Here is a 23,720-nt window from a genome sequence, read left to right on the forward strand (position 1 = left end):
CAGTGGTAAGTTTTGCGCTATCGTTTCTGATCGCTTCAGTGGAGCTCATGGTTCCGCGAGAGTCTTCTGACGTCGAACTTGTACTTTCGTCTTTTCCGCTTGTAAGAGAGCGAGTGCTAGAACCGCCTACTGTCACATTATTGTTGTCTTGAATATTTGCATTTTCGGTTCCACTCGTGGAGGTATGTTCGCTCAGAGAGGTTATGTTTAGAAAATTCGTGGATGCTCCGATCGTCGAACTGCTTGTAGCCGCAGTAGATGTGGCGTTGTTTTGTGCTGCGGAGGAAGGCGTTGTAGTCTTTGCGCGAGAGGTTGTTGTGGTCGTAGTGGTAGTTTCCTGCTGCGTAAGCTTAGTTGTTTCTGGCTTGGTGGTTTGCACTGTTGTGGGTTCTGAGGGTTTACTGGTGTTGTCTGCTCGCTGAGATCCTCTAGGTTGCAAAGTAGGTTTATCTTCTGTTTCGTGAGCAACATAGCGGGTGAAAGAACCGTCGGTCGTCGCATTTTTGAATTCCGCAGCATCTGTATTTGCTGTAGTTATCGTAGACCTACTTTCGTTCTTCGTAGTTAAGCGTTCGTGTTTGGCGGAAGTTTCCTCTGTAGAAGTGCTTCTAACTGTACCTGAAGTACTGTTAGATGGCCTAGTCAAATATTTTGTAGTCGTGGTTATAGTAGTTGTTGTAGTCGTTGTGGTCTTTTGCTGACGTGTACCACTACTGGTGGTTTCAGCGGTTGTAAGTTTTGCGGTATCGTTTCCGATCGCTTCAGTGGAGCTCGTGCTTCCGCGAGAGTCTTCTGACGTCGAACTTGTACTTTCGTCTGTTGCGCTTGTAAGAGATCGAGTGCTAGAACCGCCTACTGTCACATTATTGTTGTCTTGAATATTTCCATTTTCGGTTCCACTCGTGGAGGTACGTTCGCTAAGAGTAGTTAGGTTTTGAAAATTCTTGGATGCTCCGATCGTCGAACTGCTTATAGCCGCAGTAGATGTGCTGTTGTTTTGTGCTGCGGAGGAAGGCGTTGTAGTCTTTGCGCGAGAGGTTGTTGTGGTCGTAGTGGTAGTTTCCTGCTGCGTAAGCTTAGTTGTTTCTGGCTTGGTGGGTTGCACTGTTGTGGGTTCTGAGGCTTTACTGGTGTTGTCTGCTCGGTGAGATCCTCTAGGTTGCAAAGTAGGTTTATCTTCTGTTTCGTGAGCAGCATAGCGGGTGAAAGAACCGTCGGTCGAGCCATTTTTGAATTCCGGAGCATCTGTTTTCTCTGGGCTGATCGTAGACCTACTATCGTTCTTCTTAGTTAAGCGCACGTGATCAGACGAAGTTCCTTCTGTAGAAGTGCTTCTAACTGTACCTGACGTGCTGTTAGATGGCGTAGTAAAATATGTTGTAGTCGTGGTTATAATAGTTGTTGTAGTCGTTGTGGTCTTTTGCTGACTCGTATTATTATTGGTGGTTTCAGCAGGGGTAAGTTTTGCGGTATCGTTTCTGATCGCTTCAGTGGGGCTCATGGTTCCGCGAGAGTCTTCTGACGTCGAACTTGTACTTTCGTCTTTTCCGCTTGTAAGAGAGCGAGTGCTAGAACCGCCTACTGTCACATTATTGTTGTCTTGATGATTTCCATTTTCGGTTCCACTCGTGGAGGTACGTTGGCTAAGAGTAGTTATGTTTTGAAAATTCGTGGATGCTCCGATCGTGGAACTGCTTATAGCCGCAGTAGATGTGCTGTTGTTTTGTGCTGCGGAGGAAGGCGTTGTAGTCTTTGCGCGAGAGGTTGTTGTGGTCGTAGTGGTAGTTTCCTGCTGCGTAAGCTTAGTTGTTTCTGGCGTGGTGGTTTGCACTGTTGTAGGTTCTGAGGCTTTACTGGAGTTGTTTGCTCGGTGAGATCCGCTAGGTGGCAAAGTAGGTTTATCTTCTGTTTCGTTTGCAACATAGCGGGTGAAAGAACCGTCGACCGTCACATTTTCAAATTCCGGAGCATCTGTTTTCTCTGTGCTTATCGTAGACCTACTATCGTTCTTCTTAGTTAAGCGCACGTGATCAGACGAAGTTCCTTCTGTAGAGGTGCTTCTAACTGTACCTGACGTGCTGTTAGATGGCGTAGTAAAATATGTTGTAGTCGTGGTTATAGTAGTTGTTGTAGTCGTTGTGGTCTTTTGCTGACTCGTATTATTATTGGTGGTTTCAGCAGTGGTAAGTTTTGCGGTATCGTTTCTGATCGCTTCAGTGGAGCTCATGGTTCCGCGAGAGTCTTCTGACGTCGAACTTGTACTTTCGTCTTTTCCGCTTGTAAGAGAGCGAGTGCTAGAACCGCCTACTGTCACATTATTGTTGTCTTGAATATTTGCATTTTCGGTTCCACTCGTGGAGGTATGTTCGCTCAGAGAGGTTATGTTAAGAAAATTCGTGGATGCTCCGATCGTCGAACTGCTTATAGCCGCAGTAGATGTGGTGTTGTTTTGTGCTGCGGGGGAAGGCGTTGTAGTCTTTGCGCGAGAGGTTGTTGTGGTCGTAGTGGTAATTTCCTGCTGCGTAAGCTTAGTTGTTTCTGGCGTGGTGGTTTGGACTGTTGTGGGTTCTGAGGGTTTACTGGTGTTGTCTGCTCGCTGAGATCCTCTAGGTTGCAAAGTAGGTTTATCTTCTGTTTCGTGAGCAACATAGCCGGTGAAAGAACCGTCGGTCGTCGCATTTTTGAATTCCGCAGCATCTGTATTTGCTGTACTTATCGTAGACCTACTTTCGTTCTTCGTAGTTAAGCGTTCGTGGTTAGCGGAAGTTCCCTCTGTAGAAGTGCTTCTAACTGTACCTGAAGTACTGTTAGATGGCGTAGTCAAATATTTTGTAGTCGTGGTTATAGTAGTTGTTGTAGTCGTTGTGGTCTTTTGCTGACGTGTACCACTACTGGTGGTTTCAGCGGTTGTAAGTTTTGCGGTATCGTTTCCGATCGCTTCAGTGGAGCTCGTGGTTCCGCGAGAGTCTTCTGACGTCGAACTTGTACTTTCGTCTGTTGCGCTTGTAAGAGATCGAGTGCTAGAACCGCCTACTGTCAAATTATTGTTGTCTTGAATATTTCCATTTTCGGTTCCACTCGTGGAGGTACGTTCGCTAAGAGTAGTTAGGTTTTGAAAATTCGTGGATGCTCCGATCGTCGAAATGCTTATAGCCGCAGTAGATGTGCTGTTGTTTTGTGCTGCGGAGGAAGGCGTTGTAGTCTTTGCGCGAGAGGTTGTTGTGGTAGTAGTGGTAGTTTCCTGCTGCGTAAGCTTACTTGTTTCTGGCTTGGTGGGTTGCACTGTTGTGGGTTCTGAGGCTTTACTCGTGTTGTCTGCTCGGTGAGATCCGCTAGGTGGCAAAGTAGGTTTATCTTCTGTTTCGTTTGCAACATAGCGGGTGAAAGAACCGTCGGTCGAGCCATTTTTGAATTCCGGAGCATCTGTTTTCTCTGTGCTTATCGTAGACCTACTATCGTTCTTCTTTGTTAAGCGCACGTGATCAGACGAAGTTCCTTCTGTAGAGGTGCTTCTAACTATACCTGACGTGCTGTTAGATGGCGTAGTAAAATATGTTGTAGTCGTGGTTATAGTAGTTGTTGTAGTCGTTGTGGTCTTTTGCTGACTCGTATTATTATTGGTGGTTTCAGCAGTGGCAAGTTTTGCGGTATCGTTTCTGATCGCTTCAGTGGGGCTCATGGTTCCGCGAGAGTCTTCTGACGTCGAACTTGTACTTTCGTCTTTTCCGCTTGTAAGAGAGCGAGTGCTAGAACCGCCCACTGTCACATTATTGTTGTCTTGATGATTTCCATTTTCTGTTCCACTCGTGGAGGTACCTTCGCTAAGAGTAGGTATGTTTTGAAAATTTGTGGATGCTCCAATCGTCGAACTGCTTATAGACGGAGTAGATGTGCTGTTGTTTTGTGCTGCGGAGGCAGGCGTTGTATTCTTTGCGCGGGAGGTTGTTGTGGTCGTAGTGGTATTTTCTTGCTGCGTAAGCTTAGTTGTTTCTGGCGTGGTGGTTTGCACTGTTGTAGGTTCTGAGGCTTTACTGGAGTTGTCTGCTCGGTGAGATCCGCTAGGTGGCAAAGTAGGTTTATCTTCTGTTTCGTTTGCAACATAGCGGGTGAAAGAACCGTCGACCGTCCCATTTTCAAATTCCGGAGCATCTGTTTTCTCTGTGCTTATCGTAGACCTACTATCGTTCTTCTTTGTTAAGCGCACGTGATCAGACGAAGTTCCTTCTGTAGAGGTGCTTCTAACTATACCTGACGTGCTGTTAGATGGCGTAGTAAAATATGTTGTAGTCGTGGTTATAGTAGTTGTTGTAGTCGTTGTGGTCTTTTGCTGACTCGTATTATTATTGGTGGTTTCAGCAGTGGCAAGTTTTGCGGTATCGTTTCTGATCGCTTCAGTGGGGCTCATGGTTCCGCGAGAGTCTTCTGACGTCGAACTTGTACTTTCGTCTTTTCCGCTTGTAAGAGAGCGAGTGCTAGAACCGCCCACTGTCACATTATTGTTGTCTTGATGATTTCCATTTTCGGTTCCACTCGTGGAGGTACGTTGGCTAAGAGTAGTTATGTTTTGAAAATTCGTGGATGCTCCGATCGTCGAACTGCTTATAGCCGCAGTAGATGTGCTGTTGTTTTGTGCTGCGGAGGAAGGCGTTGTAGTCTTTGCGCGAGAGGTTGTTGTGGTCGTAGTGGTAGTTTCCTGCTGCGTAAGCTTAGTTGTTTCTGGCGTGGTGGTTTGCACTGTTGTAGGTTCTGAGGCTTTACTGGAGTTGTCTGCTCGGTGAGATCCGCTAGGTGGCAAAGTAGGTTTATCTTCTGTTTCGTTTGCAACATAGCGGGTGAAAGAACCGTCGACCGTCCCATTTTCAAATTCCGGAGCATCTGTTTTCTCTGTGCTTATCGTAGACCTAATATCGTTCTTCTTAGTTAAGCGCACGTGATCAGACGAAGTTCCTTCTGTAGAGGTGCTTCTAACTGTACCTGACGTGCTGTTAGATGGCGTAGTAAAATATGTTGTAGTCGTGGTTATAATAGTTGTTGTAGTAGTTGTGGTCTTTTGCTGACTCGTATTATTATTGGTGGTTTCAGCAGGGGTAAGTTTTGCGGTATCGTTTCTGATCGCTTCAGTGGAGCGCATGGTTCCGCGAGAGTCTTCTGACGTCGAACTTGTACTTTCGTCTTTTCCGCTTGTAAGAGAGCGAGTGCTAGAACCGCCTACTGTCACATTATTGTTGTCTTGATTATTTGCATTTTCTGTTCCACTCGTGGAGGTACCTTCGCTAAGAGTAGGTATGTTTTGAAAATTCGTGGATGCTCCAATCGTCGAACTGCTTATAGACGCAGTAGATATGCTGTTGTTTTGTGCTGCGGAGGAAGGCGTTGTAGTCTTTGCGCGAGAGGTTGTTGTGGTCGTAGTGGTAGTTTCCTGCTGCGTAAGCTTAGTTGTTTCTGGCGTGGTGGTTTGCACTGTTGTAGGTTCTGAGGCTTTACTGGAGTTGTCTGCTCGGTGAGATCCGCTAGGTGGCAAAGTAGGTTTATCTTCTGTTTCGTTTGCAACATAGCGGGTGAAAGAACCGTCGGCCGTCCCATTTTCAAATTCCGGAGCATCTTTTTTCTCTGTGCTTATCGTAGACCTATTATCGTTCTTCATAGTTAAGCGTACGTGATCAGACGAAGTTCCTTCTGTAGAGGTCCTTCTAACTGTACCTGAAGTACTGTTAGATGACCTAGTAAAATATTTGTTAGTCGTGGTTATAGTAGTTGTTGTAGTCGTTGTGGTCTTTTGCTGACTCGTATTATTAGTGGTGGTTTCAGGAGTGGTAAGTTTTGCGGTATCGTTTCTGATCGCTTCAGTGGAGCTCATGGTTCCGCGAGAGTCTTCTGACGTCGAACTTGTACTTTCGTCTTTTCCGCTTGTAAGAGAGCGAGTGCTAGAAGCGCCTACTGTCACATTATTGTTGTCTTGATGATTTCCATTTTCGGTTCCACTCGTGGAGGTACGTTCGCTAAGAGTAGTTATGTTTTGAAAATTCGTGGATGCTCCGATCGTCGAACTGCTTATAGCCGCAGTAGATGTGCTGTTGTTTTGTGCTGCGGAGGAAGGCGTTGTAGTCTTTGCGCGAGAGGTTGTTGTGGTCGTAGTGGTAGTTTCCTGCTGCGTAAGGTTAGTTGCTTCTGGCGTGGTAGTTTGCACTGTTGTAGGTTCTGAGGCTTTACTGGAGTTGTCTGCTCGGTGAGATCCGCTAGGTGGCAAAGTAGGTTTATCTTCTGTTTCGTTTGCAACATAGCGGGTGAAAGAACCGTCGGCCGTCCCATTTTCAAATTCCGGAGCATCTGTTTTCTCTGTGCTTATCGTAGACCTATTATCGTTCTTCATAGTTAAGCGTACGTGATCAGACGAAGTTCCTTCTGTAGAGGTCCTTCTAACTGTACCTGACGTACTGTTAGATGGCGTAGTAAAATATGTTGTAGTCGTGGTTATAGTAGTTGTTGTAGTCGTTGTTGTCTTTTGCTGACTCGTATTATTACTGGTGGTTTCAGCAGTGGTAAGTTTTGCGGTATCGTTTCTGATTGCTTCAGTGGGGCTCATGGTTCCGCGAGAGTCTTCTGACGTCGAACTTGTACTTTCGTCTTTTCCGCTTGTAAGAGAGCGAGTGCTAGAACCGCCTACTCTCACATTATTGTTGTCTTGAATATTTGCATTTTCAGTTCCACTCGTGGAGGTACGTTCGCTAAGAGTAGTTATGTTTTTAAAATTCGTGGATTCTCTGATCATCGAACTGCTTATAGCCGCAGTAGATTTGCTGTTGTTTTGTGCTGCGGAGGAAGGCGTTGTAGTCTTTGCGCGAGAGGTTGTTGTGGTCGTAGTGCTAGTTTCCTGCTGCGTAAGCTTAGTTGTTTCTGGCGTGGTGGTTTGCACTGTTGTAGGTTCTGAGGCTTTACTGGAGTTGTCTGCTCGGTGAGATCCGCTAGGTGGCAAAGTAGGTTTATCTTCTGTTTCGTTTGCAACATAGCGGGTGAAAGAACCGTCGACCGTCCCATTTTCAAATTCCGGAGCATCTGTTTTCTCCGTGCTTATCGTAGACCTACTATCGTTCTTCTTAGTTAAGCGCACGTGATCAGACGAAGTTCCTTCTGTAGAGGTGCTTCTAACTGTACCTGACGTGCTGTTAGATGGCGTAGTAAAATATGTTGTAGTCGTGGTTATAGTAGTTGTTGTAGTCGTTGTGGTCTTTTGCTGACTCGTATTATTATTGGTGGTTTCAGCAGTGGTAAGTTTTGCTGTATCGTTTCTGATCGCTTCAGTGGGGCTCATGGTTTCGCGAGAGTCTTCTGACGTCGAACTTGTACTTTCGTCTTTTCCGCTTGTAAGAGAGCGAGTGCCAGAACCGCCTACTCTCACATTATTGTTGTCTTGAATATTTGCATTTTCGGTTCCACTCGTGGAGGTACGTTCGCTAAGAGTAGTTATGTTTTTAAAATTCGTGGATTCTCCGATCGTCGAACTGCTTATAGCCGCAGTAGATGTGCTGTTGTTTTGTGCGGTGGAGGAAGGCGTTGTAGTCTTTGCGCGAGAGGTTGTTGTGGTCGTAGTGGTAGTTTCCTGCTGCGTAAGCTTAGTTTTTTCTGGCGTGGTGGTTTGCACTGTTGTAGGTTCTGAGGCTTTACTGGAGTTGTCTGCTCGGTGAGATCCGCTAGGTGGCAAAGTAGGTTTATCTTCTGTTTCGTTTGCAACATAGCGGGTGAAAGAACCGTCGGTCGTCGCATTTTTGAATTCCGCAGCATCTCTATTTGCTGTACTTATCGTAGACCTACTTTCGTTCTTCGTAGTCAAGCGTTCGTGGTTAGCGGAAGTTCCCTCTGTAGAGGTGCTTCTAACTGTACCTGAAGTATTGTTAGATGGCCTAGTAAAATATGTTGTAGTCGTGGTTATAGTAGTTGTTGTAGTCGTTGTGGTGTTTTGCTGACTCGTATTATTACTGGTGGTTTCAACAGTGGTAAGTTTTGCGGTATCGTTTCTGATCGCTTCAGTGGAGCTCATGGTTCCGCGAGAGTCTTCTGACGTCGAACTTGTACTTTCGTCTTTTCCGTTTGTAAGAGAGCGAGTGCTAGAACCGCCTACTCTCACATTATTGTTGTCTTGAATATTTGCATTTTCGGTTCCACTCGTGGAGGTACGTTCGCTAAGAGTAGTTATGTTTTTAAAATTCGTGGATTCTCCGATCGTCGAACTGCTTATAGCCGCAGTAGATGTGCTGTTGTTTTGTGCGGCGGAGGAAGGCGTTGTAGTCTTTGCGCGAGAGGTTGTTGTGGTCGTAGTGGTAGTTTCCTGCTGCGTAAGCTTAGTTTTTTCTGGCGTGGTGGTTTGCTCTGTTGTAGGTTCTGAGGCTTTACTGGAGTTGTCTGCTCGGTGAGATCCGCTAGGTGGCAAAGTAGGTTTATCTTCTGTTTCGTTTGCAACATAGCGGGTGAAAGAACCGTCGACCGTCCCATTTTCAAATTCCGGAGGATCTGTTTTCTCTGTGCTTATCGTAGACCTACTATCGTTCTTCTTAGTTAAGCGCACGTGATCAGACGAAGTTCCTTCTGTAGAGGTCCTTCTAACTGTACCTGACGTACTGTTAGATGGCGTAGTAAAATATGTTGTAGTCGTGGTTATAGTAGTTGTTGTAGTCGTTGTGGTCTTTTGCTGACTCGTATTATTACTGGTGGTTTCAGCAGTGGTAAGTTTTGCGGTATCGTTTCTGATCGCTTCAGTGGAGCTCATGGTTCCGCGAGAGTCTTCTGACGTCGAACTTGTACTTTCGTCATTTCCGCTTGTAAAAGAGCGAGTGCTAGAACCGCCTGCTGTCACATTATTGATGTCTTGAATATTTGCATTTTCGGTTCCACTCGTGGAGGTACGTTGGCTAAGAGTAGTTATGTTTTCAAAATTCGTGGATGCTTCGATCGTCGAACTGCTTATAGACGCAGTAGATGTGCTGTTGTTTTCTGCTGCGGAGGAAGGCGTTGTAGTCTTTGCGCGAGAGGTTGTTGTGGTCGTAGTGGTAGTTTCCTGCTGCGTAAGCTTAGTTGTTTCTGGCGTGGTGGTTTGCACTGTTGTGGGTTCTGAGGCTTTACTGGTGTTGTCTGCTCGCTGAGATCCTCTAGGTTGCAAAGTAGGTTTATCTTCTGTTTCGTGAGCAACATAGCGGGTGAAAGTAGCGTCGGTCGTCGCATTTTTGAATTCCGGAGCATCTGTATTTGCTGTGCTTATCGTAGACCTACTTTCGTTCTTCCTAGTTAAGCGCACGTGATCAGACGAAGTTTCTTCTGTAGAGGCGCTTCTAATTGTACCTGAAGTACTGTTAGATGGCGTAGTAAAATATGTTGTAGTCGTGATTATAGTAGTTGTTGTAGTCGTTGTGGTCTTTTGCTGACTCGTATTATTACTGGTGGTTTCAGGAGTGGTAAGTTTTGCGGTATCGTTTCTTATCGCTTCAGTGGGGCTCATGGTTCCGCGAGAGTCTTCTGACGTCGAACTTGTACTTTCGTCTTTTCCGCTTGTAAGAGAGCGACTGCTAGAACCGCCTACTGTCGCATTATTGTTGTCTTGAATATTTGCATTTTCGGTTCCACTCGTGGAGCTACGTTCGCTATGAGTAGTTATGTTTTGAAAATTCGTGGATGCTCCGATCGTCGAACTGCTTATAGCCGCAGTAGATGTGCTGTTGTTTTCTGCTGCGGAGGAAGGCGTTGTAGTCTTTGCGCGAGAGGTTGTTGTGGTCGTAGTGGTAGTTTCCTGCTGCGTAAGCTTAGTTGTTTCTGGCGTGGTGGTTTGCACTGTTGTGGGTTCTGAGGCTTTACTGGTGTTGTCTGCTCGCTGAGATCCTCTAGGTTGCAAAGTAGGTTTATCTTCTGTTTCGTGAGCAACATAGCGGGTGAAAGAAGCGTCGGTCGTCGCATTTTTGAATTCCGGAGCATCTGTATTTGCTGTGCTTATCGTAGACCTACTTTCGTTCTTCCTAGTTAAGCGCACGTGATCAGACGAAGTTTCTTCTGTAGAGGCGCTTCTAATTGTACCTGAAGTACTGTTAGATGGCGTAGTAAAATATGTTGTAGTCGTGGTTATAGTAGTTGTTGTAGTCGTTGTGGTCTTTTGCTGACTCGTATTATTACTGGTGGTTTCAGGAGTGGTAAGTTTTGCGGTATCGTTTCTGATCGCTTCAGTGGGGCTCATGGTTCCGCGAGAGTCTTCTGACGTCGAACTTGTACTTTCGTCTTTTCCGCTTGTAAAAGAGCGAGTGCTAGAACCGCCTACTGTCACATTATTGTTGTCTTGATGATTTCCATTTTCGGTTCCACTCGTGGAGGTACGTTCGCTATGAGTAGTTATGTTTTGAAAATTCGTGGATGCTCCGATCGTCGAACTGCTTATAGCCGCAGTAGATGTGCTGTTGTTTTGTGCTGCGGAGGAAGGCGTTGTAGTCTTTGCGCGAGAGGTTGTTGTGGTCGTAGTGGTAGTTTCCTGCTGCGTAAGGTTAGTTGCTTCTGGCGTGGTAGTTTGCACTGTTGTAGGTTCTGAGGCTTTACTGGAGTTGTCTGCTCGGTGAGATTCGCTAGGTGGCAAAGTAGGTTTATCTTCTGTTTCGTTTGCAACATAGCGGGTGAAAGAACCGTCGGTCGTCGCATTTTTGAATTCCGCAGCATCTGTATTTGCTGTACTTATCGTAGACCTACTTTCGTTCTTGGTAGTTAAGCGTTCGTGGTTAGCGGAAGTTCCCTCTGTAGAAGTGCTTCTAACTGTACCTGAAGTACTGTTAGATGGCGTAGTTAAATATTTTGTAGTCGTGGTTGTAGTAGTTGTTGTAGTCGTTGTGGTCTTTTGCTGACGTGTACCACTGCTGGTGGTTTCAGCGGTTGTAAGTTTTGCGGTATCGTTTCCGATCACTTCAGTGGAGCTCGTGGTTCCGCGAGAGTCTTCTGACGTCGAACTTGTACTTTCGTCTGTTGCGCTTGTAAGAGATCGAGTGCTAGAACCGCCTACTGTCACATTATTGTTGTCTTGAATATTTCCATTTTCGGTTCCACTCGTGGAGGTACGTTCGCTAAGAGTAGTTATGTTTTGAAAATTCGTGGATGCTCCGATCGTCGAACTGCTTATAGCCGCAGTAGAGGTGCTGTTGTTTTGTGCTGCGGAGGAAGGCGTTGTAGTCTTTGCGCGAGAGGTTGTTGTGGTCGTAGTGGTAGTTTCCTGCTGCGTAAGCTTAGTTGTTTCTGGCGTGGTGGTTTGCACTGTTGTAGGTTCTGAGGCTTTACTGGAGTTGTCTGGTCGGTGAGATCCGCTAGGTGGCAAAGTAGGTTTATCTTCTGTTTCGTTTGCAACATAGCGGGTGAAAGAACCGTCGACCGTCCCATTTTCAAATTCCGGAGCATCTGTTTTCTCTGTGCTTATCGTAGACCTACTATCGTTCTTCTTAGTTAAGCGCACGTGATCAGACGAAGTTCCTTCTGTAGAGGTGCTTCTAACTGTACCTGACGTGCTGTTAGATGGCGTAGTAAAATATGTTGTAGTCGTGGTTATAGTAGTTGTTGTAGTCGTTGTGGTCTTTTGCTGACTCGTATTATTATTGGTGGTTTCAGCAGTGGTAAGTTTTGCGGTATCGTTTCTGATCGCTTTAGTGGGGCTCATGGTTCCGCGAGAGTCTTCTGACGTCGAACTTGTACTTTCGTCTTTTCCGCTTGTAAGAGAGCGAGTGCTAGAACCGCCTACTCTCACATTATTGTTGTCTTGAATATTTGCATTTTCGGTTCCACTCGTGGAGGTACGTTCGCTAAGAGTAGTTATGTTTTGAAAATTCGTGGATGCTCCGATAGTCGAACTGCTTATAGCCGCAGTAGATGTGCTGTTGTTTTGTGCTGCGGAGGAAGGCGTTGTAGTCTTTGCGCGAGAGGTTGTTGTGGTCGTAGTGGTAGTTTCCTGCTGCGTAAGGTTAGTTGCTTCTGGCGTGGTGGTTTGCTCTGTTGTAGGTTCTGAGGCTTTACTGGAGTTGTCTGCTCGGTGAGATCCGCTAGGTGGCAAAGTAGGTTTATCTTCTGTTTCGTTTGCAACATAGCGGGTGAAAGAACCGTCGGCCGTCCCATTTTCAAATTCCGGAGCATCTGTTTTCTCTGTGCTTATCGTAGACCTATTATCGTTCTTCTTAGTTAAGCGTACGTGATCAGACGAAGTTCCTTCTGTAGAGGTGCTTCTAATTGTACCTGAAGTACTGTTAGATGGCGTAGTAAAATATGTTGTAGTCGTGGTTATAGTAGTTGTTGTAGTCGTTGTGGTCTTTTGCTGACTCGTATTATTACTGGTGGTTTCAGGAGTGGTAAGTTTTGCGGTATCGTTTCTGATCGCTTCAGTGGGGCTCATGGTTCCGCGAGAGTCTTCTGACGTCGAACTTGTACTTTCGTCTTTTCCGCTTGTAAGAGAGCGAGTGCTAGAACCGCCCACTGTCACATTATTGTTGTCTTGATGATTTCCATTTTCGGTTCCACTCGTGGAGGTACGTTGGCTAAGAGTAGTTATGTTTTTAAAATTCGTGGATTCTCTGATCGTCGAACTGCTTATAGCCGCAGTAGATGTGCTGTTGTTTTGTGCTGCGGAGGAAGGCGTTGTAGTCTTTGCGCGAGAGGTTGTTGTGGTCGTAGTGGTAGTTTCCTGCTGCGTAAGCTTAGTTGTTTCTGGCGTGGTGGTTTGCACTGTTGTAGGTTCTGAGGCTTTACTGGAGTTGTCTGCTCGGTGAGATTCGCTAGGTGGCAAAGTAGGTTTATCTTCTGTTTCGTTTGCAACATAGCGGGTGAAAGAACCGTCGGTCGTCGCATTTTTGAATTCCGCAGCATCTGTATTTGCTGTACTTATCGTAGACCTACTTTCGTTCTTGGTAGTTAAGCGTTCGTGGTTAGCGGAAGTTCCCTCTGTAGAAGTGCTTCTAACTGTACCTGAAGTACTGTTAGATGGCGTAGTAAAATATTTTGTAGTCGTGGTTATAGTAGTTGTTGTAGTCGTTGTGGTCTTTTGCTGACGTGTACCACTGCTGGTGGTTTCAGCGGTTGTAAGTTTTGCGGTATCGTTTCCGATCACTTCAGTGGAGCTCGTGGTTCCGCGAGAGTCTTCTGACGTCGAACTTGTACTTTCGTCTGTTGCGCTTGTAAGAGATCGAGTGCTAGAACCGCCTACTGTCACATTATTTTTGTCTTGAATATTTCCATTTTCGGTTCCACTCGTGGAGGTACGTTCGGTAAGAGTAGTTATGTTTTGAAAATTCGTGGATGCTCCGATCGTCGAACTGCTTATAGCCGCAGTAGATGTGCTGTTGTTTTGTGCTGCGGAGGAAGGCGTTGTAGTCTTTGCGCGAGAGGTTGTTGTGGTCGTAGTGGTAGTTTCCTGCTGCGTAAGCTTAGTTGTTTCTGGCGTGGTGGTTTGCACTGTTGTAGGTTCTGAGGCTTTACTGGAGTTGTCTGCTCGGTGAGATTCGCTAGGTGGCAAAGTAGGTTTATCTTCTGTTTCGTTTGCAACATAGCGGGTGAAAGAACCGTCGGTTGTCGCATTTTTGAATTCCGCAGCATCTGTATTTGCTGTACTTATCGTAGACCTACTTTCGTTCTTGGTAGTTAAGCGTTCGTGGTTAGCGGAAGTTCCCTCTGTAGAAGTGCTTCTAACTGTACCTGAAGTACTGTTAGATGGCGTAGTAAAATATTTTGTAGTCGTGGTTATAGTAGTTGTTGTAGTCGTTGTGGTCTTTTGCTGACGTGTACCACTGCTGGTGGTTTCAGCGGTTGTAAGTTTTGCGGTATCGTTTCCGATCACTTCAGTGGAGCTCGTGGTTCCGCGAGAGTCTTCTGACGTCGAACTTGTACTTTCGTCTGTTGCGCTTGTAAGAGAGCGAGTGCTAGAAGCGCCTACTGTCACATTATTGTTGTCTTGATGATTTCCATTTTCGGTTCCACTCGTGGAGGTACGTTCGCTAAGAGTAGTTATGTTTTGAAAATTCGTGGATGCTCCGATCGTCGAACTGCTTATAGCCGCAGTAGATGTGCTGTTGTTTTGTGCTGCGGAGGAAGGCGTTGTAGTCTTTGCGCGAGAGGTTGTTGTGGTCGTAGTGGTAGTTTCCTGCTGCGTAAGCTTAGTTGTTTCTGGCGTGGTGGTTCGCACTGTTGTAGGTTCTGAGGCTTTACTGGAGTTGTCTGCTCGGTGAGATCCGCTAGGTGGCAAAGTAGGTTTATCTTCTGTTTCGTTTGCAACATAGCGGGTGAAAGAACCGTCGACCGTCCCATTTTCAAATTCCGGAGCATCTGTTTTCTCTGTGTTTATCGTAGACCTACTATCGTTCTTCTTAGTTAAGCGCACGTGATCAGACGAAGTTCCTTCTGTAGAGGTGCTTCTAACTGTACCTGACGTGCTGTTAGATGGCGTAGTAAAATATGTTGTAGTCGTGGTTATAGTAGTTGTTGTAGTCGTGGTCTTTTGCTGACTCGTATTATTATTGGTGGTTTCAGCAGTGGTAAGTTTTGCGGTATCGTTTCTGATCGCTTCAGTGGGGCTCATGGTTCCGCGAGAGTCTTCTGACGTCGAACTTGTACTTTCGTCTTTTCCGCTTGTAAGAGAGCGAGTGCTAGAACCGCCTACTGTCACATTATTGTTGTCTTGAATATTTGCATTTTCGGTTCCACTCGTGGAGGTACGTTCGCTAAGAGTAGTTATGTTTTTAAAATTCGTGGATTCTCCGATCGTCGAACTGCTTATAGCCGCAGTAGATGTGCTGTTGTTTTGTGCTGCGGAGGAAGGCGTTGTAGTCTTTGCGCGAGAGGTTGTTGTGGTCGTAGTGGTAGTTTCCTGCTGCGTAAGCTTAGTTGTTTCTGGCGTGGTGGTTTGCACTGTTGTAGGTTCTGAGGCTTTACTGGAGTTGTCTGCTCGGTGAGATCCGCTAGGTGGCAAAGTAGGTTTATCTTCTGTTTCGTTTGCAACATAGCGGGTGAAAGAACCGTCGGTCGTCGCATTTTTGAATTCCGCAGCATCTGTGTTTGCTGTACTTATCGTAGACCTACTTTCGTTCTTCGTAGTTAAGCGTTCGTGGTTAGCGGAAGTTCTTTCTGTAGAGGTGCTTCTAACTGTACCTGAAGTATTGTTAGATGGCCTAGTAAAATATGTTGTAGTCGTGGTTATAGTAGTTGTTGTAGTCGTTGTGGTCTTTTGCTGACTCGTATTATTACTGGTGGTTTCAGCAGTGGTAAGTTTTGCGGTATCGTTTCTGATCGCTTCAGTGGAGCTCATGGTTCCGCGAGAGTCTTCTGACGTCGAACTTGTACTTTCGTCTTTTCCGCTTGTAAGAGAGCGAGTGCTAGAACCGCCTACTGTCACATTATTGTTGTCTTGAATATATGTATTTTCGGTTCCACTCGTGGAGGTACGTTCGCTAAGAGTAGTTATGTTTTGATAATTCGTGGATGCTCCGATCGTCGAACTGCTTATAGCCGCAGTAGATGTGCTGTTGTTTTGTGCTGCGGAGGAAGGCGTTGTAGTCTTTGCGCGAGAGGTTGTTGTGGTCGTAGTGGTAGTTTCCTGCTGCGTAAGGTTAGTTGCTTCTGGCGTGGTGGTTTGCACTGTTGTAGGTTCTGAGGCTTTACTGGAGTTGTCTGCTCGGTGAGATCCGCTAGGTGGCAAAGTAGGTTTATCTTCTGTTTCGTTTGCAACATAGCGGGTGAAAGAACCGTCGACCGTCCCATTTTCAAATTCCGGAGCATCTGTTTTCTCTGTGCTTATCGTAGACCTACTATCGTTCTTCTTAGTTAAGCGCACGTGATCAGACGAAGTTCCTTCTGTAGAGGTCCTTCTAGCTGTACCTGACGTACTGTTAGAAGGCGTAGTAAAATATGTTGTAGTCGTGGTTATAGTAGTTGTTGTAGTCGTTGTGGTCTTTTGCTGACTCGTATTATTACTGGTGGTTTCAGCAGTGGTAAGTTTTGCGGTATCGTTTCTGATCGCTTCAGTGGAGCTCATGGTTCCGCGAGAGTCTTCTGACGTCGAACTTGTACTTTCGTCTTTTCCGCTTGTAAAAGAGCGAGTGCTAGAACCGCCTACTGTCACATTATTGATGTCTTGAATATTTGCATTTTCGGTTCCACTCGTGGAGGTACGTTGGCTAAGAGTAGTTATGTTTTGAAAATTCGTGGGTGCTCCGATCGTCGAACTGCTTATAGACGCAGTAGATGTGCTGTTGTTTTCTGCTGCGGAGGAAGGCGTTGTAGTCTTTGCGCGAGAGGTTGTTGTGGTCGTAGTGGTAGTTTCCTGCTGCGTAAGCTTAGTTGTTTCTGGCGTGGTGGTTTGCACTGTTGTAGGTTCTGAGGCTTTACTGGAGTTGTCTGCTCGGTGAGATCCGCTAGGTGGCAAAGTAGGTTTATCTTCTGTTTCGTTTGCAACATAGCGGGTGAAAGAACTGTCGACCGTCCCATTTTCAAATTCCGGAGCATCTGTTTTCTCTGTGGTTATCGTAGACCTACTATCGTTCTTCTTAGTTAAGCGCACGTGATCAGACGAAGTTCCTTCTGTAGAGGTGCTTCTAACTGTACCTGACGTGCTGTTAGATGGCGTAGTAAAATATGTTGTAGTCGTTGTTATAGTAGTTGTTGTAGTCGTTGTGGTCTTTTGCTGACTCGTATTATTATTGGTGGTTTCAGCAGTGGTAAGTTTTGCGGTATCGTTTCTGATCGCTTCAGTGGGGCTCATGGTTCCGCGAGAGTCTTCTGACGTCGAACTTGTACTTTCGTCTTTTCCGCTTGTAAGAGAGCGAGTGCTAGAACCGCCTACTGTCACATTATTGTTGTCTTGAATATATGTATTTTCGGTTCCACTCGTGGAGGTACGTTCGCTAAGAGTAGTTATGTTTTGATAATTCGTGGATGCTCCAATCGTCGAACTGCTTGTAGACGCAGTAGATGTGCTGTTGTTTTGTGCTGCGGAGGAAGGCGTTGTAGTCTTTGCGCGAGAGGTTGTTGTGGTCGTAGTGGTAGTTTCCTTCTGCGTAAGCTTAGTTGTTTCTGGCGTGGTGGTTTGCCCTGTTGTAGGTTCTGAGGCTTTACTGGAGTTGTCTGCTCGGTGAGATCCGCTAGGTGGCAAAGTCGGTTTATCTTCTGTTTCGTTTGCAACATAGCGGGTGAAAGAACCGTCGACCGTCCCATTTTCAAATTCAGGAGCATCTGTTTTCTCTGTGCTTATCGTAGACGTACTATCGTTCTTCTTAGTTAAGCGCACGTGATCAGACGAAGTTCCTTCTTTAGAGGTGCTTCTAACTGTACCTGAAGTACTGTTAGATGGCGTAGTAAAAGAAGTTGTAATCGTGGTCATAGTTGTTTTTGTAGTCGTCATGGTATTTTGCTGACTTGTAATATTATTGGTGGTTTCAATAGTGGTCAGTTTTGTGGTGTCGCTGCTGATCGCATCAGTGGAGCTCTTGGTTCCAGGAGAGGCTTTAGACTCTGAACGTGTTCCTTCTTCTGTTATTGATGTTATAGAACGAGTGCTAGAACCTTCAAGTGTCGCATTATTGATTGTTTGACCATTTTCCTTTTCTGTTCTTTTCCTGGAGGTATGTTTGTTCGCATTAGTTATGTTTTGAACGTTGTTGGAAGCTCCGACCGTGGAACTGCTCATTGCCACTCTTGAGGTGCTGTTCTTTTGTGCTGGAGGAGATGGCATTGTCATGCTTGCGTGAGATGTTGTGGTCGTAGTGCTTGTTTGCTGGTGCGTAACTTTATTTGTTTCTGGCGTGGTGGGTTGAAGTGTTGTTGGCTCATGCGCATTACTCGAGTTGTCTTCTCCGTGAGATCGGCTAGGTGTTAAAGTAGATTTACTTTCTGTTTCGTGAACAACAGAGCCAGTGAAGGAAACCTCGGCACTCCCATTTTTGAATTCAGGAGAATCTGTTTCTGCTGTGCTTGTTGTAGACGTGCGTTCGTTCTTCGTAGTTAAGCGCAGCCGATCAGACGAAGTTTTTGCTGTAGAGTTGCTTCTAATTGTACCTGAGGTACTTTTGGATGGAGTAGTAAACGATGCTGTTGTTGTGGTTATAGTAATTTTTTTTATCGTTGTGGTCTTTCGTTGACTTGTATCATTACTGGTGGTTTCAGTAGTGGTCAGTTTGGCAGTATCGCTGCTTATCGCTTCAGTGGAGCTCATGGTTACGCGAGAGTCTTTAGAAGCTGAGGTTGTATTTTCTTCTTTTTCCGTTGTAAGAGATGGAGTGATCGAACGGCCTACCGTTTCATCATTGACGTCTTGGCTATTTGCATTTGTTGTTCCTTTCGTGGAGGTGCTTTCTTTCACCGTAGTTATGTTTTCAAAATTTGTGGAAGCTGCGACGGCAGAACTTCTTGTGTCCACACTTGACGTGCTGTTTGTTTGTACTGTAACGGATGTCACTGGTTTGCTTATGGGAGGTGTTGTCGTCGTAGTGTGTTTTTGGTCGCCCGCTGATTTAGTTGTCATTTCTTGCGTGGCTGGGTGGAGTGTTGCAGTCTTTGGTGCTGTATTTGACTCATCCGAACCCTGCGAGCCTCTAGTTTTTTCGCTTGTACTGTTTTTGTTTTCTGTAAGAATGGTTGAGCCGTCGTTGGATTGTGCGGCATTATATACCGTAGTCGAGCTTGCGGTAAATATCGTTGGTTTTGTGATTTCTTGCTTAGCTATCGGATTAGGAGTCGTTGTGACATCAGAAGTGTCTTCTGTCGTTGAAATTCTTGTTATGATGTTTGAGCTCTCGGTTATATGAACACTACTTGGTGGTATACTTGAGGTGTGTTCTGTTGCTTTGCTATAGTATGTTGCAGTAGAACGCTTTTCTCTTGATATAATGCTGTGTGTAGCAGTTCTTTTCTCTGCTTCTTTCGTGGCCGAGCTCTGACTCTCTGGTTTTGGGCTTGTCCTATTGTTGGACTTTTCTATCAGCCATGTAGCCGAAGTTGAAGTTGTTAAATTGTTTTTTTGTGTGCTCCTTGATTTTATAGTCGAGCCGATTACGTTCGACGTTTTGGACTTGTTGCTTGGCAATTGATATGTGGGCTTATTAGGTATTTCTTTTGGAGAAATGCTTTTTGTTGTAGGCGCCTGCATGCCGGTTGAAGTACTGTTCGGTTCAAGGGAGGAAGTCATATCTCTTTTCTTAAGGGTTGTTGCAGTTGTTGTAGGTGGAGAGCTGCTCTTCGTGTCGTTTGTGCTGGTTTGTTTTTCCAGTGTAGGAACTGTCGCAGCTGAACTTTTTTCTCTTGGGGGAAAGGTAGACATGTTGCTCCAGCCATTTCCTTCCCGTGTTGTGGCGTGCATACCGTGTTGGTTTTTCTTTGTTCTGTTAGTGCTTGTGACGTCAGTTGAGTCTTTGGAATTTGTCGCATCGGTCTTCGCTACAGTGGAGGTTGCTTGCGCGTTACTGGATACATGATTGGGAAAAAAGGCTGTTGGGTAGTATCCTGGTGTGCTTGTCGATGTTTGCACTGGTTTCGTGGTGATTTTGGTTGACAGGCTCTCTTGCTCTTTAGTAGTGGTTGGCAAGCTCGTCGAGGTTTGCAATGTGTAGTTGCGGGACATTTCGAGGAAACAGTTTTCGCTTAATTTGCAATGAGACTGCAATGCTTTCTTAATTGTTTGAGAAACGTGAGCCTTGGCCAACTCCACAAATGTTTTTTCCACCTTGTTGAGAAGAGATACGCCCGCCGGATGTCTGATGCCAAGGCTCAGTGCATCTACAGTCACTGTTACAGTTCCGTCTTGTTTTTCTGTGGAATAAAACATGTGCGACAAGCTTTATATTCAAATGTAACGCATGACATTTACTTCAACGTTAATGAATGTCATATTTAAGGGCCCGGCACAGGAAAATTCTCAATGTTGTACTGCAGCAGGATTTTGACAATTGTAAAAAAAAGCACTTTATAGCGGACACAGGCAATACACCTTTTCAAACTTTCTTGGAGACATTGGTCAGGATCTGTACTAAAAAATTGGAAGTGATGAGCAGTGAGATAACTTGGGAAGTCTTAAGCTGGAACCGCATGGCGCGTTTTTCGCGAGCGAAAAACACGACCCGAGGCAAACGGCCGCGTTGCCGCCGACGCGCGAGCACCCCGCTTTCGCGTCGCGTTTGCCGGGTTGCCAGACGACATAACTCACGACATGAATTGTCTCTGTTACCGCATATATAATGTGCCCTTAAACTTACAGAACACTACAATAAAGTGTAATTAATTTATTAATTAATAAAGTGTAGTCCCACCATCCGCGCGTTCGCTCCTGAAATCGCGCCGTGCGGTTCTGCCTTGACGCGCGGATGGTGGGACGCGCGCGTCATTTTGACGCGTGCCCAGCATGATCCGTCAAGCTGGAACCGCATGGCGCGTTCTTCGCGAGCGAAAAACGCGACGGGCGGCAAACGCCCGCGTTGGCGCCGACGCGCGAGCACCCGTACGAAAAAAAGGAGCGGCGCTTTCGCGCCGCGTTTTCCGGGTTGCCAGAGAACATAACCCTCAACGACAGGTATTGTCTCTGTTACCGCATATATAATATGCCCTTAAACTTACAGAACACTACAATAAAAATAATCTGAGTGTAATTAGACAGCGACATTTCTTTCCGAAGTGTATTTATCAAGCTTAATTTCAAGCAGCAATATTGTGTGCGAAACTGTGACTATGTACCTTCCGCATGCTGAGAAGCCGCTGCTTGTTTGCAACTTCACATATAAAAAGGAGGGTCGGCCGCTTACTACCAAGCAGAAGAGGCGACTGCTACTATTAAGGGGGATGCTGATACTGAAGCAAGAAAAAATGCGGGTCAGGAGGTACATGTGGGTGCGGGCTGCCTGGTTGAGAAGAGAGCGAGCACCATACACTGGTAGTATTAGCAAATTGTCTTGCCAGTATTAGCGATGAGACGCGACGCTTCTCCACTGTAGTTATTAGGGCCTCGTTGAAGGTTGCTTTGTTCATTTTAGGTGAACACGATGCGCGACCCAAGACTATGCACGAACAAAATCATCGTAGCACATATTTTCCTTGACGCGCGCGCCAGTTCTGCCGAGAAAAAAAAAAGTTCCGCCAAGGAGGTTCCGTCGAGATGCGCAGAGACCAGGGCCATCTGGTGGCAAAAAAATAACCAAAATGTCATGTGACCAAATGCCACGTGACTTACTTGAACTCTGATTGGTGGACGCGCCCGCGCGACGCGTTTTTTTCTACTAGCAGCAGCACGCGGCGGCGCGATTTCGTGATGGATCCTGCTGGGCACGCGTCAAAATGACGCGCGCGTCCCACCATCCGCGCGTCAATCGCGCCTGGAATCGCGCCATGCGGTTCCGCCTTCACGAAATCGCGCCGCCGCGTGCTGCTGCTCGGAGTAGAAAAAAACGCGTCGCGTGGCGCGTCCGCCAATCAGAGTTCAGGTAAGTCACGTGGCATTTTGGTTCTTTTTTTGCCACCAGATGGCCCTGCTCTCCGCGAATCTCGACGGAACCTCCTTGGCGGAATTTTTTTTTTCTCGGCAGTACTGGCGCGCGCGTCAAGGAAAACGTGTGCTACCGTGATTTCGTTAGCGCATCGTGTTCACCTAAAATGAACAAAGCAACCTTCAACGAGGCCATAATAAGTAAAGTGGAGAAGCGTCGCGTCTCATCGCTAATACTGGCAAGACAATTTGCTAATAATATTACCAGTGTATGGTGCTCGCTCTCTTCTCAACCACGCGGGCCGCACCCACATGTACCTCCTGACCCGCATTTTTTCTTGCTTCAGTATCAGCATCCCCCTTAATAGTAGCAATCGCCTCTTCTGCTCGGTAGTAAGCAGCCGACCCTCCTTTGTATATGTGAAGTTGTTAACAAGCAGCGGCTTCTAAGCATGCGGAAGGTACATAGTCGCAGTTTCTCACACAATATTGCTGCTTGAAATTAAGCCTGATAAGTACACTTCGGAAAGAAATGTCGCAGTCTAATTACACTCAGATTATCTTTATTGTAGTGTTCTGTAAGTTTAAGGGTATATTTTATATGCGGTAACAGAGACAATACATGTCGTTGAGAGTTATGTTGTCTGGTAACCCGGAAAACGCGGCGCGAAAGCGCCGCTCCTTTGTTTCGTACGGGTGCTCGCGCGTCGGCGGCAACGCGGGCGTTTGCCGCCCGTCGCGTTTTTCGCGAGCGAAAAACGCGCCATGCGGCTCCAGCTTTGAATCGCGCCTGAAATCGCGCCATGCGGTTCCGCCTTTAAGGACTGATGAAAGCAGTTCGCCTTGTCAAAACGTTGGTTCGAATTAGGGTTCCCTTGTTCATCTACTGCTGATAACTTTATCTCTGTAAGCGAAATTATTGTTTCGTTTCGGATATTCTACAGCACCCATTAAAATGTGATAAAATGCGTAATGATTTTTTTTCAGCTTGTCGGCTCTAAGGACGAACCAGGCGCCCATCCAAAAGCATAGACGAGCGACAAAGGCGAACTGCAATGCCCTTCTCTACCTGTCGGGGCATTATTTATTATCACCAATCTTAAACCGGCCAATATCGCTATACGGCGAAAAAGGTCTTAGAAATGCGAAGTAAGGCTACACAACAATTTGATTCTGAGCAGAGTCATTTCATTTTCCTATGCACTTTGCGGAAACCATCACATTCTCCAAATGTGAGGACAAGTGACCTGCTTTTTCATTTCACGGCAAGGATCTATCTGCTTGCATCATTGACTTGAAGGCATGCTGTGCGTAGATAGGAGCTCAAGGACAATGCTTTGGTTTTAGCCAGATGAAGTAAACAACCTCCGTTCTCAGTGCGTGTGCGAAGACTATTAACGGTACTTTTGTTTTCACGTACTGGTTTGAACTTGATCTTGAAGAAAATTTTCAGAGCGAGCATCGCTCAAGGATAGACAAGTTCTTTGCGCACTCCAGCTGCGCCATTTTAGTTATGAGCTGGTAACCCTATGAATTAAGTAACATAGGAACGCAGCTAGCTACCAATTGTTAAAAATAGTTCAGCGAATAGTTCAGCTTCTCTAGCTAGCACAGCAAAAGCAAATAGATTGCCTTCTTTGGGATCACTCTTTTATTTAATATTAAACTCGGCATAAAATACAAATTGAACGCACAGCGAAGCTTGTGATATCAGTCAGATAAGTTTTGGGACCAGTGATAACGAGATACTACTATAAAGCTGTTGGAGGGCTTTGTCGCTCGTCTTAAGCTCGGCAAGCATGAGGCATGCTTTTCAGGGAAGCTTTTCATTCAGTGTCTTAGTTATTGCAGCTATGGCAAACCAGATGAATGATTTCATTAATTATTTAGCCGCATTGTTACAAATCCAGAATACTTACTTGTCTTCTCCTCCGGTTGGTTGAACTTAACAGATACACGAAAACGGCCCGTCTTGACAGTGGCACTGATACGAAAGTCACTGTTATAATAACGCCAGCTGTTAGTCTTCGTGACGTCATAGTAGCCAACGCTACCGGAAAGATCAAATGTGCAGGAAACAGATGCGTAGTTTGTTTGCTTTGGTGCAAACGATGTATTGCATGTCCCTGGTAGTTTTCCTCCATTCCGAAGATTTAAAGAGCCCATATTGAGGAAAAATGTGTACCTCCAAAATATGTGTGTAAAAGAAAACGAGGTGTTTTCCAAAACTAATCGACTGGCCGCTTGGCCGCAGAAGAAGCATTGTAGCACG

The 23,720-nt window shown here is 45.9% G+C and overlaps 2 protein-coding genes across 2 annotated transcripts; both read right to left on the reverse strand.

Annotated features, from left to right (window-relative positions):
• Nucleotides 1-917: 917 nt before the first annotated feature.
• On the reverse strand, nt 918-5,131 carry LOC139059548 (uncharacterized). The gene is made up of 5 exons (XM_070537975.1): nt 4,975-5,131; nt 4,249-4,446; nt 3,523-3,816; nt 1,345-1,542; nt 918-1,063 (listed from the first exon to the last, which is right to left on the reverse strand). The coding sequence occupies exons 1-5, from the start codon at nt 5,129-5,131 to the stop codon at nt 918-920; spliced, it is 993 nt and encodes a 330-aa protein (XP_070394076.1).
• An 868-nt stretch (nt 5,132-5,999) lies between these two features.
• LOC139059549 (integumentary mucin C.1-like) lies at nt 6,000-11,778 on the reverse strand. Its single transcript, XM_070537976.1, has 4 exons — nt 11,753-11,778; nt 11,131-11,318; nt 8,899-9,165; nt 6,000-6,145 (listed from the first exon to the last, which is right to left on the reverse strand). The coding sequence occupies exons 1-4, from the start codon at nt 11,776-11,778 to the stop codon at nt 6,000-6,002; spliced, it is 627 nt and encodes a 208-aa protein (XP_070394077.1).
• Between the last annotated feature and the right edge of the window lie 11,942 nt (nt 11,779-23,720).

This window comes from Dermacentor albipictus, chromosome 4, assembly GCF_038994185.2.
Source record: "Dermacentor albipictus isolate Rhodes 1998 colony chromosome 4, USDA_Dalb.pri_finalv2, whole genome shotgun sequence".
NCBI lineage: Eukaryota > Metazoa > Arthropoda > Arachnida > Ixodida > Ixodidae > Dermacentor > Dermacentor albipictus.